The following is a 17,016-nucleotide window of genomic DNA, read 5'->3' as shown; positions in this document are numbered from 1 at the left end:
GTAATGATTACCAGGGTTAGAATTGTCTCACTTTCTTGTGAATAAGATACACCTGAACATTTTCTCTGACATTGTCAGGTAGATGTTATTACTACAATTGTACTGAAACATCTTGGTCATTTTCAGAGCTCTTTAGACTTTCTGTGCGAATGTTGTCTGGTGCCACAGCTTTTTCCAGTGCTGTTAAATGTTACTTTCTATCACCATGCAATGAAATTAATTAACTGAGAACTACTTTCTGTGATGGTGGTGATCTCAGGATGAACAGAGACATTTTGAGGTACAAAAACATAGTTCCTTTAAAGTGGCAATACAGGTGGACAAGGGTGGTGGGGAAGGCATGTGGTATGCATGCAGTGGTGAGCCGAGGCATTTAGTATAAGAGTTTAAGCATTTAGTATAACAATGTCATGTTCCAGTTGTACAAAACTTTGGTTAGGAGTATTTTGTGCAGTTCTGGTCATCACATTATCAGATTTGAAGGATGTGATTAAGCTGGAGAGGGTGCAGAAACAATTCACACAGATGTTGCCTGGATTGGAGGCCCTGAATTATGAGGAGATATTTGAGACTAGGACTGTTTTCCCTGAAGGAGGCTGAGAGGTTAGATGATGGAAGAATATAAAATCATGTGAGGCATAGATAGCCAGTGTCTTGTTTGCCATGGTAGGGGCATAGGTTTAAAGGGGGGGGAAAGGAGCATATTTAAAGGGGATCTGAGGCGTAAATCTTTCATCCAAAGAGTGGTTGGTTTCTGGAATGAGCTGCCAGAGGAGGTGGTGGAGGTGGGAATGGAACAAAAAGGCATCTGTACAGATACATGAATGAGCAGGGCATAGAAAGATATGGAATTAATACAGGCAAGAGGGATTCATATCGATGAGCATTATGGTTGGCATAGACATTGAGCCGAAGGGCCAGTTTCTATGCAGTCTAACTATGATTCGAATAATATTATGAGACCTTTTATATTGCCCTGTGCAGACAGACAGATCATTGATATAACATTAGCCTTGAAGCTAAAGCTGGATTCATAACAGTAATTCAATGAAGTAACATGCCTTTAGCAGATCTTTTAGGTCTAGTGTTGCACAAAATTGTGAATTTGAATCACTTCTGAGGGTCACGCACGAGTTCTGTTTTATTTTAACATTATGTTTGCAGATGTTAATATTATAGTCATGTCTGTGAAGACATAAATGTTAAGAGTACACTAATGACCTAGTTTCTGTGCAGAGTACAGCAGTAATGGCTTCCTTCTTAAAAGTGCTGAGAACTCTGATGGGATTTTATATTTGACATCATAATTTGCCTAGAAACATTTTTAGCCTTTGTTATCCTTTGCCTGTTATTTTTAGCCCTTTTTGGTCTTTGGAGATTCACCTAATAGCAGTTTATATACAAACTCCATCTCATCATTGTTTCATTATTTTATAAATTCAATGATGCTCTAAAACAATGCAGATGGATTCTCCCCCTTCCACCCCCACCCAATCCCTTCCACCAGTCACATCCTGTGCTCAACATCAGTTGAAGACGACTGATAAGTAAAGGACAGGCGATATGGTATCATGTCTAAGTTTTAAAGAACAATGGTTTATATGACTTTTCCATGGGTGCTCTAGTTTTCGCCCACATTCCCAAAGACGTGCAGAATTGTAGGTTGAATTCATACTGTAAGTTATCATATAGTGTATGTGGGTGATGGGAGAGAGAATAGATTGCGAGGGAATGGGATTGCTCTGAGCTATTTCATAATGAAACATGACAGCATTTACGAACTGTTCAAATTGACAGAATTTCATACAAGCTGAGCTCAAAGTCCATATCCTCTCCCAAATTACTCGTTTCCGCCTCAATGCCGGCCTGGGCTCATCTACTGCTGACACCTTCAGGCTTTATTATTCCCAGGCTTGATTATTACTTGCTGTCTTGGCCAGACACCTGTGTTGCACCTTATGTAAACCTAAGCTCATCTAAAATTCCCTGCTGTACTCTTAACTTGCAGCAACTTCCTTTTAACCATCTCTTCTGTGCTTGCCAACTATGTGGAATCAGAATTGTCTATCAATTCTTCTGTTTAATTCATGTATAACTCTCAGCCTAGCTGCCTAGCGGAAGTGGCGGCGCCTAACGGCTGCGGCTCGCTAGCAGTCTGTTCGTCTTTTTTCCTTTTTTTTTGTTGTGTGTCGGTGTTGGGATGGTTTTTGTATTTTTTTTGGTTGTGTATGTGTGGGGGGTGGTGGTGGTGGTGGTGTGGGTGGGGGGTGGGGGGTGGGGGAAACTTTTCTCTTCCTCACGGCGCGGGGTGCGGCTCGGCTGCGGGGCCTAACATCGCCCGGTGCAGCTCGGCCGCTGGACTTTACATCGCCCGGTGCGGATCGGCCGCGGGACTTTACATCGCTGGTGCGGCTTGGCCGCTGGACTTAACAGTGCCCGGTGCAGCTCGGCCGCGGGACTTAACATCGCCCGGTGCGGCTCGGCTGCGGGACTTTTCATCGCTGGTGCGGCTCGGCTGCGGGACTTAACATCGCCCGGTGCGGCTCGGCTGCGGGACTTTACATCGCTGGTGCGGCTCGACCACGGGACTTTACATCGCCCGGTGCGGCTCGGCTGCGGGATTTAACATCGCCCGGTGCGGCTCGGCTGCGGGACCTTATATCGCTGGTGCGGCTCGACCACGGGACTTAGCTGCGCAAGGCTTGGTCGCGGGGCCTTTCATCGCCCGGCTCGGCCGTGAGACGTTTCAGCGCCTGGTGCGATTCGGCTGGGGGGACTTCCATCCCCTTGCGGGGACTGTGCGGGTCGGTCGGGGACGAGCTGTCTGTCCGTGGGCGTGGGGAAGAGAGTGGAAGTTTTGTTGCCTCCATCACAGTGAGGGGGTGTTTGGAGTCACTGTGATGGACGTTTGTGTTGGGGCTATGTGTCTTGTGTTCTTTTTTTCTATGACTGCTATGTAGTTTCGTTCGGTACTTCGGTACCGAATGACAAATAAAGCTCTGTTATACTGTTATACTGTTATATAACCTATCCTGTCCCTGTTAGGCAATTTTCTCTGACCCCTTCTCACTGACATTCATCGCTCCAACATTCATAATTATGATTTAAACTGCCTAACATCTGATTTTTCTAATCTTCTGTTTAACCCTCCTTTAACGTGCTCTTTTAAACCCCATCTTTCAACTAAGCTTTTGACGTGAGTCTTTTCTTACCAAGTGTTACCTTACCCAGTTCAGTATCATTGTTTTGCCAATGCCACTGTCAGCAGCTTTGGAATATATATATTATTATTAAATATATTATCTGCTCATTTGCTCTGTGTTATCTCCCCCATTTACTATCCATGTGTCATAAGGTTAATTCCTGCTCCTGTCTCAAACCATTTTGAACAACTATGTACGTATGCACATTTATTAATCAATTCTGATTTGTTTGAATACACTAATCAGTTTTCAAGCTACTTATGTCGTGGCTCCCTGCTATGCACTGTTCTCATAGAACAAGCTTTGATAACACACCTGCTCCTAATAATTGCAAAACCTATGTCCAAACAAAACTTGTCAATTTCAGTGGAAGGGGTTTGCTAGCTAATACCATTTCATGTTAGTCAGGTAACTGAGGTTAATGTCTATATTAATGAATGTTAATGTGCTAGACTGCTTTAGAGCATATTTATTTATGTTTATTTGAGTGGGTGTGAAGGGTTTTGACATTGAGGGACTTTTCTTTCCCTTGTTTTCCTTGAACCTTAAAATTGTGAAAGTAATCATTCATTCAAAAAGACTGATAAATCACGCAATTCAATCTTTATTTATCAATAAAAAAGAATAGGTTATATTTCTATAAAGAAAGCAAAAGTAAAAATTGAATACATGATTAAGTTGATTAATTATGCCCAATATATTCACAGAAATAGCCATGAATATAGCCAATACTTTAACAGGGATGGTGGCTGGTGTGCCAGGCTTGCTGACATATATGCTCAATAGATGCCGGGAATTATGCCCAACACATATAATTATAATAATATCTAAAATAAATGTGAGCCTATGGTCCTATGCATGAACCTCTTTTTGCTTTAGGTCCCAGAACCTGCCTCTTTAGTCAGAGGGTGGTGAATCTGTGGATTTTTTTGCCATAGACTGCTGTGGAGGCCGTCAATGGACATTTTTAAGGCAGAGATAGATAGATTCTTGATTAATATGGGTGTCTGGGGTTATGGGGAGAAGACAGGAGGATGGGGTTAGGAGGGAGAGATAGATCAGCCATGATTAAATGGTGGAGTAGACTTGATGAGGCGAATGGTCTAATTCTGCTCCTATCTCTTATGACATAATATTTTACAAGCAATTCCATTTCATAACTTGCAATGTATTTAAAAGGAAAATAGAGATCCAGATATACTAGGTGCTCTTCCCAAAAGAATAGTGAATCTGGAGACCTTTTGTCTTATTGATCCTAACATATCAGGACAGATTATATTCCATATTCTCAAATCAAAAATGTTCACAGGCAAGAACGCAGCATTCCTGAGAAAGTTGTCAATTACCCACTCTTAATAATCCTTTCCTGATATACTTCAGAAATGTATTTGTGTACGCACCCACGCATCTTCAGAGCTGCCAGATAATTATCCTGGAACCCATTTGCGAGTGTGATATTTTTTGTTAGTCTTTATTTTGAAACATCTTTAACTGTACTGTAAATACTTGAAGAATCCCTGGAAGAATCTTACTATCTACCGGAGTATTTTTAGAGCCATATACTGAACGATTATCAAACCTTTCCACTAACAGCTTTGTATCACAGAATCACAGTAGTTAACATACAAATGATGCTTGCAATCTGTTTTCTCAACCTTTGCAAGTTGCTTATTTTGAACATTTTTCAATTCCCCGAAGCCTGCTGGTATACCAAATTTTGATTGATTGTTGACTCACCCTCTTATCTAGGTATTACCGATTTTTGTTTTACATTTTCAATCACAATGTCTTGAGCAATGTATGGGCAAATGTGCCATTCTGTTTTTTTTTGGTTGTTTCACTGAATAGTGCTCTGTTTATTTTACTATCAGTTAATTCTTGTTTCCTTCCTCCTTCCCAGCTGTCACTAAAATGCAGGGCACCAGAGGTATCACAGTATGTCTACCAAGTCTACGACACTCTTCTGAAGAATTGAAGATCGGAACCAGCTCCCCAATCGTACTGGATGTACCCATATTAATGCACTCCTCTCAGCAAATATCACTAGCAGTGCGTACTAGAAATGGATCCTAACCAAAATCTCCATTTGGTGTTTTTTAATGGAAATGCACTGATGAAATGGTGAAACGTAAAATTGTATACATTCGGTAGAAGGTGTCAACTATAGTCACTTTCAGTGCCAGAAATTTGTGTTCTTTTATTTGCTTTTTTTTAAAACCACTGTTCAGACCACTATCTCAAAGTGATATTATTTCAACAGATATATTTGTTCTGTGCCAAGTTTGTTGTGTTTTATTAATTGATTTAGACCTAAGATATAATTAGACTAGGTAAGTTAGCATCTGTACTAGTGTCCATAGGATGTGTAAAATATAGAGGGTGGCCAAAATGTTGGGTGTGGCTTTAAAGCATTGAGAATGTCATGGGGAAAGTACTTGAAATATATAAACCCTGAGAGTTACTTTCCCCTTCAGAAAACTTGTTTATTTAACCAAGTTGTACTTAATCAAACCTGTACAAAATTTCCTTTTAAAGACTCCTCTTCACAAAAATCCTGCAGGTTCTTGAAGGACTTTGTATGTGTTCCCAAGAAGAAGCCCTAGTTTTCAGTGTCAGTCGTTCACGTTAATCTGAGATGGGTGGAGTCTTTTTCTCAGGACTTCACGTTTCTCACTGAAACCAACCAGTGTCCGACTTCTCCTGAAACCTGCTCAGCAATAATGTATCGTGCTGAAACCTGAGGACTTTTCCCCCTTAAGAGGGCGGGGGGGGGCTGTACTGTGCATGTCTCCCATTTAAGGGTTTTATTTACAATAACATTTATTGTAAGCAGCATCCTACATGGTGTCTGCATTATCTTCATACAAAAGGCTTAATTTTTGTAGATGTGCTTTGTTGCAGTTTTCCTGAAACATTTTTTTAAAATCCATCCCCGATTTTTCAATAAATTGTTTGACAAAATAGAAATGCAGTGTAGCTAACCAAATGCAGGGTCTCACTAAAAAGCTCTTCACTGTATTTTGATGCATTGACTGATTGATCCTTATTGCCCCAAGGCTTTTTCTTTATATTAATATTCATTAAGATATAGCTCATTTTATGTTCATACATGAACTTCAATAAAGTGGACTGAGCTTCGCAAAGTGTCTTGCTGACAATCTTAAAGAATGCTAGTTAAGCGTTTAGTTGTATCGTTGTGGCAGAATGTAGCATCAGTATTGATTGGATTTTTTTTTGCTCTCATTAGTATGTTAGGTGGATGGACATGTCTCTCTCTCCTGTGGTTACCTGGATAGTGAGTCAAAAATCAGGATCAGGTTTGGCTTCAGTGAATGTATTCTTTTTCAAGCAAGGTAATCTTCCCTAGCACCTTTACTCCAAAAAATTGGACAGATGTCTTTACCCATTCATAATGTTGACAGTTTCAGAGGTTTTTAATGTTATGACGATTGAGCACAATCTGGTTTGAGACAACTGTTGTTGATTGTCATCTCTATCAATCACCAACAGGGCATGTTTATTGCAGTCTCTGCAGTGCAAGCATGCACCAAGCAACTAATTCTATAATGAGGAAACCACATAATTGTGAACAATACAGATTTGTATTTACGTTTTCTGTGTATTCATATTTCACAAGGCTTTAAACATTTTTCTTTTTGTGTGTCCTTCTCAACTCATTGATTTAATTCACTGGTTTACGATTATCACGTGTTTCCAATGGCACCAGATGAAACACTGATAGGAGGCAGAGGTTTTTCAGAGATGCTCAGCGTTTTGTGTTTTTGTTTTAGATCTCGAGCACCTGCGGTTTCATTTTTTTCAGAGACGCTTGCTATTTTCTGGTGATTCATTGGAAAATTTAATGTTAATGAGTGAAGGACTTCAGTGAAGAGGTCTCCTGTCATAGGAAGACAGGAGAAGGTACTGTCAGACCTAGATTCTCTTTGTGCTGGATTAGCTGATTCCATTCAAGTACCAGTAGGATTTCCATGATCATCCACTCTGCTGGGCTAAAGTAGTGAGCTAATCAGGCAGGGCTGCCACTTTAAATCACAGCTAGATATCATTCGGCAGAAGCATGTAAAGTTCACAGTTGTGATGATGGTCAATAGTGTCTTCTATTGTCAAATATCCTGGCAACATTGTCTGTATGCTTCTAGAGAGCAGGAGGTGTGCCTCACCAAGAAACTATGTATATTCAGGAAAGAGGGGAATTGCATTGGTATCAAAACCAGTGAATGTTCAGCTCATTCTGTACAGACAGCCAGACTACTTTTGCTAGATGTGGTCGGAATTTCAAAAACAAATTACATATTTCACAAATTTCCAGTAGTTGTAATTCATTACTGTTGTATTAAGTGATAATCCAAAGTATGGGAGTTCAAATCTCATCATGACACTTTTGAGATTGTAAATGTAATTTTTTTTTTAAACAGGCTAAAAGCTGGTATCAGTTTAAAAAGCACATTAAGCCATTGGATCAATGTAAAATCTTTACACGTTCACTAATATATTGCCAGGATGAAAACCTGCACTACTTAACAATTCTGACCTTTACATGACTAAAGCAGTCAATTTAGTAGGCAGTGCACCACTTCAAGGAATATCCATAATCTAATAGTGAGAATTCCAATGAAAGCACTTTTTCTTGTGTGATCAAACAGTTCCAGTTCACTCTGTGCTGAGCCTTTATCTATTGCAATGTACTGTCGCTTTATGTATGCAAATGCAAAAACTGTCATCTTATATAGTCTAAACCCTGTATTAAAAGTGGTTTCCTCAATTTATTTTTCATATGTAACAGTTGTTTGTTTCTTGGGAGGAAATGAAATTATTCCAAATTCTCATTTTCCCATTCTAGTTAAAAAGGAATGCAACAGGATTCTCTCAGGCTTGTGTCAATTAGGCTGTGCAGGTACACACCTCAAGGATAATGATCCTCCAAACTTTAGAGAAGGTTTCCTGTAGGACTGAGGAAAGCTCAAGACTAACCCATTTTAGAGTTGTTAATACTGCAGGATTGGAACAAATGGAAGATCATTGTTTATCCAAAGTGCTTTCGAACAATGGTTTTTAATGGGTTGTGATTTTATGAGAGAATTAAAAATGATTCCTAGATTTGTTGAGTTGCCACACTGGGTAACTAAAGAATACTCTAACCTTGTCCTCACTCTCACCCCAGTGAAGCTGGTATACTTAAGATGCTTCATTCCATTCTCAATGCATTCCAAATATTGTATAACTTGTCTGCTGTAAGGATATGTGTAAAATTTCATTTTCCAAATTTAATATTTGACTGTTAACATGCTCGTGGCTCATATTATTCTGTTTTCTGATAAATTGATAAATAAAATACTTAATTGAATGTTACTGAACCAGATTTAGTAAAAGTTGATACATCTATACGTGTCCATTAAAATCTGGCTTCCCTTCAAATGTTTTTGGTCTCTTTGTTCGCTGTTAAGAGTCATATGTTTGTGCATAATGTGCAGTTTGGCCACAGAAATTACTCCCCAGAGCATAAAGTGTGAGTTCATTAGTTCATCATTGCAGGAGTGTGAAGGTTTTTGGTGGTGATGTTTAATGTTTTACTGTGCATAAAATTTTTATTCGACTTTTATCATCCAGTGTCAGGTATTTATGGATTAAATGAACTGATTGTAAAAAATATATAATTTGATACATTGCCTGATCGTGTCTACCCATTAATCCAAAGAGCTTCACATATAACAGTTTATTTTGAGAAGAAATGTGGCAAGTATTTTGCATGTAGTGAGATTCCCACAAAGATGGTCAAACACTGTTGGGCATAGCTTTAAGGTGTGAGGGGCAAACATTGAACGTGATATGCAGGGCATGTTTTATACACAGGGTAAAATCTTGGCATCATGTTTGGCACAGATATTGTGGGCCGAAGGGCCTGTTGCTGTGCTGTACTGTTTTATGGTATAACTGAGGGAATAAATCAACAGGAATAGATTGATAAACTAAAAGTATGCGATCTGTCACCTGCCACATCTCCAATTCCTGAAGCAGAGCAATAATTTCCCTTCAATTCCATGAGCTTTAACTTTAGCTGATGTTCTCTTATGAGGGACTATCAGATGCCTCTTGAATGTCATGTAAATAAATAAATGTAATCAAGTTGCTTATTTTTATTAGCCAGGGCATGGAATAAAAGAGAAGGAATGCTATGGTGGAAAAGAAGGGTCTCGACCCGAAACGTCAACCATTCCTTCTCTCCAGAGATGCTGCTTGTCCCGCTGAGTTACTCCAGCATTTTGTGTCTACCTTTGAACATAACACTAGTTAAGACTACAGCTTAAGTGTTGTGTACACTGCTGGTCACCAGATTATTGGAAAGATGGGACAGGATTTGTGATGTGCAGAAGAAATTTACATGAAAATGTTACAAATTTTCCAGCCCACAAAGAAAGATTAGATGGACTGGAAAAGACACTGTGCTGGAGTAACTCAGTAGAACTCAGCAGCAACTCAGTGCATGGATGAAGTTTTGGGTCAGGACCCTTCTTCTGAAGGGAGATTTAATTAAGCTGTATAAAATTATTCTGATTGAGTAAAACAGGTAGGGTATTTTCCCTGGCAGAAAAATCATAAATGAGTGGGCATGGATTTACATTACGAGGTGGAATGTTTTGAGGGGCGATGGGTAAGCAGAATTCTCATCTGGATGGTGGTGAGATCTGGAACTCACTGCTGGAAATAGTAGGTAAGACAGAAACCTGCGCCAGATTTGAAAAGCACTAGGATTTTGCACTTGAAGAGCTGTGACCTGCGGCACTGTGGACCTGGTGCCAGAGGTCGGAACATGCTGCTCAACTTGTTTGTCACTGGCTGGACTGCCCGCGTGCCAATCAGTCGAGTCACTATGCTCCCATGGAGCTTGCAGTAGGACCACCATTCTCCAATGCTCCTGTAATTGGAATAGGTTTTCTTCTGCCAGAACACCCGGCACCACAATTCATTGAAGCAGTGGAAAATGAAAAGGACATTTCCTCTCAATACCCTGGTAATTTATCAGCTTCTGAATATTCTACATGATATCGCTGAAGTTGTTTAATGGGACAGTAACATGAGCCTCAGAATTAAAGGATATTCCTTTAGGAAGGAGATGAGGAGGAATTTCTTTGCTCAGAGGATGGTGAATCTGTGGAATTCATTGCCACAGAAGGCTGTCGAGGCCAAGTCACTGGATATACTTGAAGTTCCTAGTGCAGGCAGGTGTGCTGTAACTGCATGGGGATCTTTGTGATGTCTTAATTTCACAGGTGTACAGGGCCCAATTTCCACTCCAGAAGACATCAAAGCTGTGAAGAGAAGAGCAATAAACTTCAAGAAACAGCGATAAGCTTGTTAAACTAAATGGCTGGTGACGCAGGTATAATGCACTGTTGGTAAAAATAATGAGGAAATGAAACTTGCAAAACCACTCAATTTGAAGAGGTGGATGGGGACAGCAGGATGCAGATATACATGCATAGACCATTGCAAGTGGCTTGGTAAAATGAGTTTCTTGTAATTGAAAAAGTATACAAGATACTGGGCTTTATTAATAGGGGGATATTACTTTATAGAGACACAAGAGACTGCAGGTGCTGGAGTCTTGTGGAAAACAAAAACAGACTGATGAATGAAGTCAGCATGTCAGGCAACAACTGGAGAGAAATGAGGAGATGAGCACACTTTAAGGATATTTCACAGTCAAATGGAGAGACGAAAGACTGAAGATGCAGGAATCTTGAGCAAAAGAAACTGCTGGAGGAACTCAACGGGTCATGCAACACCTGTGGAGGAAATGTGGGGGTTCCAACCCAAAATGGTCTCTGCCCATTTCTCTCTACAGATGCTGCCTGACCTACTGTCCCTCCAATAGTCTGGTTTTTTTCACATTACTATATGCCTGAGATCACTATTCTTCCTAGCTTTATTGAGAGTGCAGAACAGTTTAGTTTAAAGATATAGCGCGGAAACAGGCCCTTCGGCCCACCGGGTCCGCACCGACCAACAATCCCCGCACATTAACACTATCCTACACACACTAGGGACAATTTATACATTTACCAATTCAATTTACCTACATACCTGTACGTCTTTGGAGTGTGGGAGGAAACTGAAGATCTCGGAGAAAACCCACGCGGTCACAGGGAGAACGTACAAATTCCGTACAGACAGGACCCATAGTCGGGATCGAACCCAGGTCTCTGGCGCTGTACGGCAGCAACTCTACCGCTGCGCCACCTGGCACAGTTGCCAGGAATTACCGGGTTAAATGACTTTAGGTACATTGAGAGGTCGGAAACATTAAGTTTGTTCTAGGAATAGAAGTGCCATTGGAGTTATTTGAGCCAGGGAAGGCGCAGGAAAAATAGAGGACACAGAAAACTAGTAATCAGGATGTGAGGGGAACACTTTTAAACGGTGTATGATTAAAATCTGTAATACAATGTTAGGTGAAAGGGTAAGCTGGTGCAGTTGGAGACAGTAAATCTTCTTAACTGTTTTGAACAACTCTGGGAAATTAGCCCTTAGGCCCACACAGTGTATTGGTGAGTGGAACTCAATATCAAACTCCATATTGCTTGTTTGCAGGGTGGCATGAATCTTGCCCCAACCATTGGCGCATTAACAAACTTCCCCCACCACCCCCCCAACAATTTATTTTTTGCCGTTTGAGTAAAATGAAGCTTTTGCATTTCTCCCGATCAACCATTCTATTGGACGATATGTTATATCAATGTTGACATTTATATCACTGTTGGTATACATTCACAGACTTGCCATAAACCTGTTCATCAGTTTTATTATTATTTTCTGAATCTAATCTGGCATCCTCCCTTGCTGGTTCTACAACATATTGTTGCGGAAAACGATTCTGTACACACAAAATGCACCAACTTTTAATTATCTGTGTGAAATTCAAATCCCCACTGAAATTGCCCTTTCCACTGAATCCCATTGAATTCCAAGCTGTGAGATGTTGGCTTCTATCTTCTTGTCCTTAACTTCATTGACAAGGGAAACTTTCTTCCCTCCCCCTAGGACTGCATGTTTTGTTTCCCATCTTGATTTCCCACGACTCTTGGTGGTTTTGACTTCAATGAGGTAAATCGCTGTGATATTATGCTTTCTAATTTCTCCGCACCTTTCCTAAACCACATTCATTCTCCTCCAGACGAGCAGTGCACAGTTCAAACACTGACTTTATCAACCCAGTGGATGAAGGCAGTGTTGTGAAAGAAATCTCTTACACAGTTCCCACCCATTCATTACTCCTGCCGGAAAATGAGGGGACCAAACGGAATAATTCTAAATGATGTACAAACATAAGTTCAATCCTCCTATTCAAACCTTCATCCTGCTCAGCTCGCCCATGCCCTAAACCTGGGCTGAGGCTTTATAAGGCGCTGGTCAGACTGCATTTGTAGTATTGTGAGCGGTTTTGCTCCCCATATCTGAGGAAGGATATGCTGGCATTGGAGAGGGTCCAGAGAAGGTTTACGAGAATAATCCCAGGATTGATTGGCATTGGGCCTGTACTTGCTGGAGTTTAGAAGGATGAAGGGGGACTTCATTGAAACTTACCGAATAGGGAAAAGCCTGGATTGAGTGGATGTTTCCACTAGTGGGTGAGTCTCGGTCCAGAGGCCATAGCCTCAGAATAAAAGGACGTACCTTTAGAAAGGATATGAGGAGGAATTTCTTTAGTCAGAGGGTGATGAATCTGTGGAATTCATTGCCACAGACGGCTGTGAAGGCCATCAATGGATATTTTTAAGGCAGAGATTGACAGGTTCTTGATTAGCACGGGTGTCAGAGGTTATGGGAAGAAGGCAGATAATGGGGTTGAGAGAGAAAGATAGATCACCCATGATTGAATGGTGGAGTAAACTTGATGGACCGAATGGCCTAATTCTGCTCCAAATACATATGAACAAGAAACTCGTCAGTTACCAATGAAGATGCAGTGCTTGCTATCCATCATACATAGGAGTAGCAGCGGTACTATGAGGTGGAACGGCAGTCTCGACCTGATACATTTTAGCTCTAGGTAACAGTAAAAAGTGGCAATAAACATGAAATAGTAAATATATTCAAGCTTGTATTGATAAGACGATAGAGAAAAATAATTGTCTCAGGATCTGGGTGGTTTTAAAACGTTTTGGACTTCTTTCCTGTCAGATGAGTTCCGTGATTAGATTAGAAACATACAAAAATAATTGGAAACTCAAGAATTAAATTGCATTCTAAAGCTGGAAATTTATGGGGCATGTGCGAAAGATGAGCTATAAATCAACTCAAGGGATGTTAACATTTACATTTGTATTTTTTGACTTTGACTATTAATTCATTCTCAGTTGTATCTCACTAATGACAATATTGGCCAAACATCTGCTGTTGCTAGGCAACAAATCACTTTCACGATTCTCTTTGTTGTCTCAGTCGTAAATGTTACCTGAAATAGTCAGGGATGACATGGATAATCAACTAATCCAATCTGCGATGTATTTCTCAATGTCTTTTTCATACCAAAGAGGCCAACTCAAGTGTTTCATAGAAATAGTTACAAATCAAAATGTATTGACCAGTCATATGGATTGTTATTTTATAGAGAATGCCTTAAAATAAAAAAGTAGCAAGATAGTTTTCATTATGCCTCCTTTCTTGCGATTCAACAGTAAACATCTTTTCCAACTTACCAAACTCCTTTCGAAGTTCTCCTCATATCAAATCATTCAAGTGGAAAAATTGCCACACTGCTCAATCTTTCCTGATAATTTCATTCTCCCACTTGTGGTTAAGTCTTTGTATATCCTTTTTGCAATTTTCTCCAGTTGTTCCAAAACGAACTACAAATTATAACCTGGCCATCCTATTTTTGTGGCTAACCAGATGTTTGCATCTTACAGTGTAGCCTCTGTGTGAATTAATATTATACAATACCGAGTACATCACCTTGCCATAGACTTGGTGCGTCGCTGAATAAACAAGGAGAGTGACAGTCCAGCTCCTGTGCTCAAGATGAATATATCAAGAGCGGATTGACTCAGAAAATATTGTTCAACATTAAAAGCACACACTGACAGGTGGACTTCTCATCTCCAATGCCCCTACTGCATCTGTGATCCTACCTTGCTCTCTCTCGTATCTCCCAAAATATGTTTTTGGCAGTTGAGTTTTCAAAGCATTTTGCTTTGTACCTTTCACTTAACTATGGTCCCCTGGGGTTGTGTAAGGAGACAGGACTGAGAGAGCTTCCTTCTGTTTTCAGGAATTTTTAAATTTATTTTATTCCCTGAGAAGATGTAAAGAGACAGTGCATAGGCCACAACTTTGTTTTGGCCTGCATTCGCCATGACCATATTTTTCATTTGTTTTTGATTGGTTTCTTTTGTTTAGTTCATTTAATTGAAACACACGATAAATTTTAAATTACTCTTGATCCCAGATTGAAAGAATGGGCATCAATGATCCCAGTTTGAAGGCAGTACCACTAAATGGTCCCCGGGTCTAGTGATCACACATATACAAGAACACACAAGAAGATATACAGGAGATGGGCTTCAGCAGTCCCAGGTTCATGTTGCAGGGGCAAGTGGTCCCAGGCTCAAAGTGAGCATGCAGTGTTCATTGGTGTGAGGAATTGGCACCAATTGAGCCAACACCAATGCATGGACACCTGTTGTTCTCATAGTCCAGGCATAGGCACCATCCACTCCCCTCCCCCTTTCTCCAGATATATACTTTGTGTAAATTGTTTGTATGATTTGCCGTTTCACTTAACTCGTTTTCTCTAAACTACCTGCCTCAAACTGTGGCCCAGTCCACTTTCTCATTCACTGCAAACTACCTCCTCCTTAATGCGATTCAATTAATTTTATTATGTCTGTTCACAGCATTAGTCTGAACTCCCGAGTCGGGGCTGGTCGAAGTTCCTGCGGCTTGGAGCTTACTGACATCAGTCTCTACCTGAGACTGCAAGCTCCTCGATGTTGAAATCCGCAGGCCGCGGTTGGAGCGTTGATCCCAAGCAAGGGATCGCAGGCTCTGATGGTACGTTCACGGCCCTGCAGTGGGGCTCAGTCAGTCTCGAGCAAGGCCTCCAGCTCCATGATGTTAGGCCGCAGAGCGACCGGAGGTACAATCCAGAAAAAAAATCGCATTTCCGGCAAGGTAAGAGATTGAAAAAAAGTTTCCCCTGACCCCCCCCACCCCCCACATTAAACCAAAAAACATTAACACATACTTTTTAAAACACACTAAAAATAACAAAAAAGATTAATTGACAGACAGACTGCTGTAATGTTCCAATATTTCATTGACAAGTAAATGTATTTGTTTAATGTATGATTAGTGTTTCAATGTAGGAAGAACTCTTGCGTATTGTAAATATGGCAATGTCAGACAAGCAGCAGTAAAATAGATAATCAGTTAATGTACCTCAGTAATATCGGTTGAAAGGAAAATATTGAGCAGGATACTGGAGGGAATTCTTCCATTTTAGATAGTGTTGTGGGATATTTTACGTCAATCTGAACATGCAGATGGTATCCTGATCTAATTCAAAAGGCAACTACTCTTGATAGTGTAATGACAGGGTTAAAGAAAAAGATTAAGATTACATACAACCAAATCAGAAAGTTAATTTATGTAGTAATGTTCAATTATTCAATTGTTTTAACTATTAATGAGTCACTTATTGTCTCAGTGATCTTTCTCAATGTGCGAAATCTAATGAATCTAAAATGAACACGAGGGAATTGTTATTGCAAGAAAATCTCAATCTCTTCAAGTTCAAACTCATTTATTTTAAGTCACTTCATCAAAAAGGCATACATTTGCCCAAATTAAAGTGGTGACCCTGACAGTGAACTTCACACGCCAAAAATCAGCTGCATTCCACAGCTGACAATATTGGAATCCTCTTTTATTCATCAGCCTAAAGAAATGCAAACAATAGGACTGTTAGATCAAAAATATTTCAAAGTGCTTTTTCATTTGCAAGAAAATGCTTAGAATCAATCTTCACTTCAAGAAGATTTAAATGGCGTACATTTCTAAAGGACCATAATTCAGTTTTACTTACACTGGAAACGCAAGACCTACCTACCAGGAACTTGACATAATCCTTGTAAATCCTAACTAACTCTAATATCTGCTTGACATGATTTAACCTTTGCAGCACATTCTCTAGAATGATGATCTTCAGCAGGGTAACCACTGTACAACCTCAGTGGTACATATTCTGTGATAAAATCACTGTGGTTTCCATAAATTGAGCTTTACAGGTTGGAAGTGGTGCTCATGTTTAAAAGGAGATACTCTGCTAATTCTCTCGCTTACTTCATTGACACATCATTACAGAGAATAATGACACAATATTAATATTTGAGAGCATGTGCAAGTTCTGCCAGTTTTATAATCAGTGCTGACACTGGATGCAAGAGTGAAATTTAATATGTTTAAGGGATCACAGTTATCTTAGTCCAACACATTGCTATTTAACCAAGCCACATCTGCATTTCAAAGGGCATATATTACTTCAGTAAAGGTGCCTTGACAAATTGCGGCATTGTAGCTTCAAATGTTCAGTGCTGGAAATTCAGTGATATTAAACAATTCCTACTTCTAATAGGAACGAACCATCTTCAGAATATGTAGGTACTTAGTTATTCCTTGGTTTACAAACTTTTGCCACAACATCATTAACTCTTTTTGATGCATGGCTCTGATTTGCAAAGGATTTTTCACAACAATGACTTTGATAAATACTGGAATCACAATGCCTATAATG

At 40.0% G+C, this 17,016-nt stretch overlaps 1 protein-coding gene across 3 annotated transcripts in view; it reads left to right on the top strand.

The window, feature by feature from the left end:
• The window catches only part of ap2b1 (adaptor related protein complex 2 subunit beta 1), a 199,428-nt gene extending 190,786 nt beyond the window's left edge, over window positions 1-8,642 (top strand). For all 3 annotated transcript variants that reach the window (XM_078422575.1, XM_078422576.1, XM_078422574.1), the window contains one exon: window positions 5,104-8,642. In XM_078422575.1, coding sequence (XP_078278701.1) covers window positions 5,104-5,178 — 75 coding nt within the window. In that variant the 3' untranslated portion in view covers window positions 5,179-8,642. The remainder of the gene's footprint in view (window positions 1-5,103) is intronic.
• Window positions 8,643-17,016: the final 8,374 nt, after the last annotated feature.

The sequence above is a fragment of the Rhinoraja longicauda genome, chromosome 26, assembly GCF_053455715.1.
Source record: "Rhinoraja longicauda isolate Sanriku21f chromosome 26, sRhiLon1.1, whole genome shotgun sequence".
NCBI classification, from domain to species: domain Eukaryota; kingdom Metazoa; phylum Chordata; class Chondrichthyes; order Rajiformes; family Arhynchobatidae; genus Rhinoraja; species Rhinoraja longicauda.
Note: the sequence above shows the minus strand (reverse complement) of the source record. Positions and strands in the feature narration are given on the sequence as shown.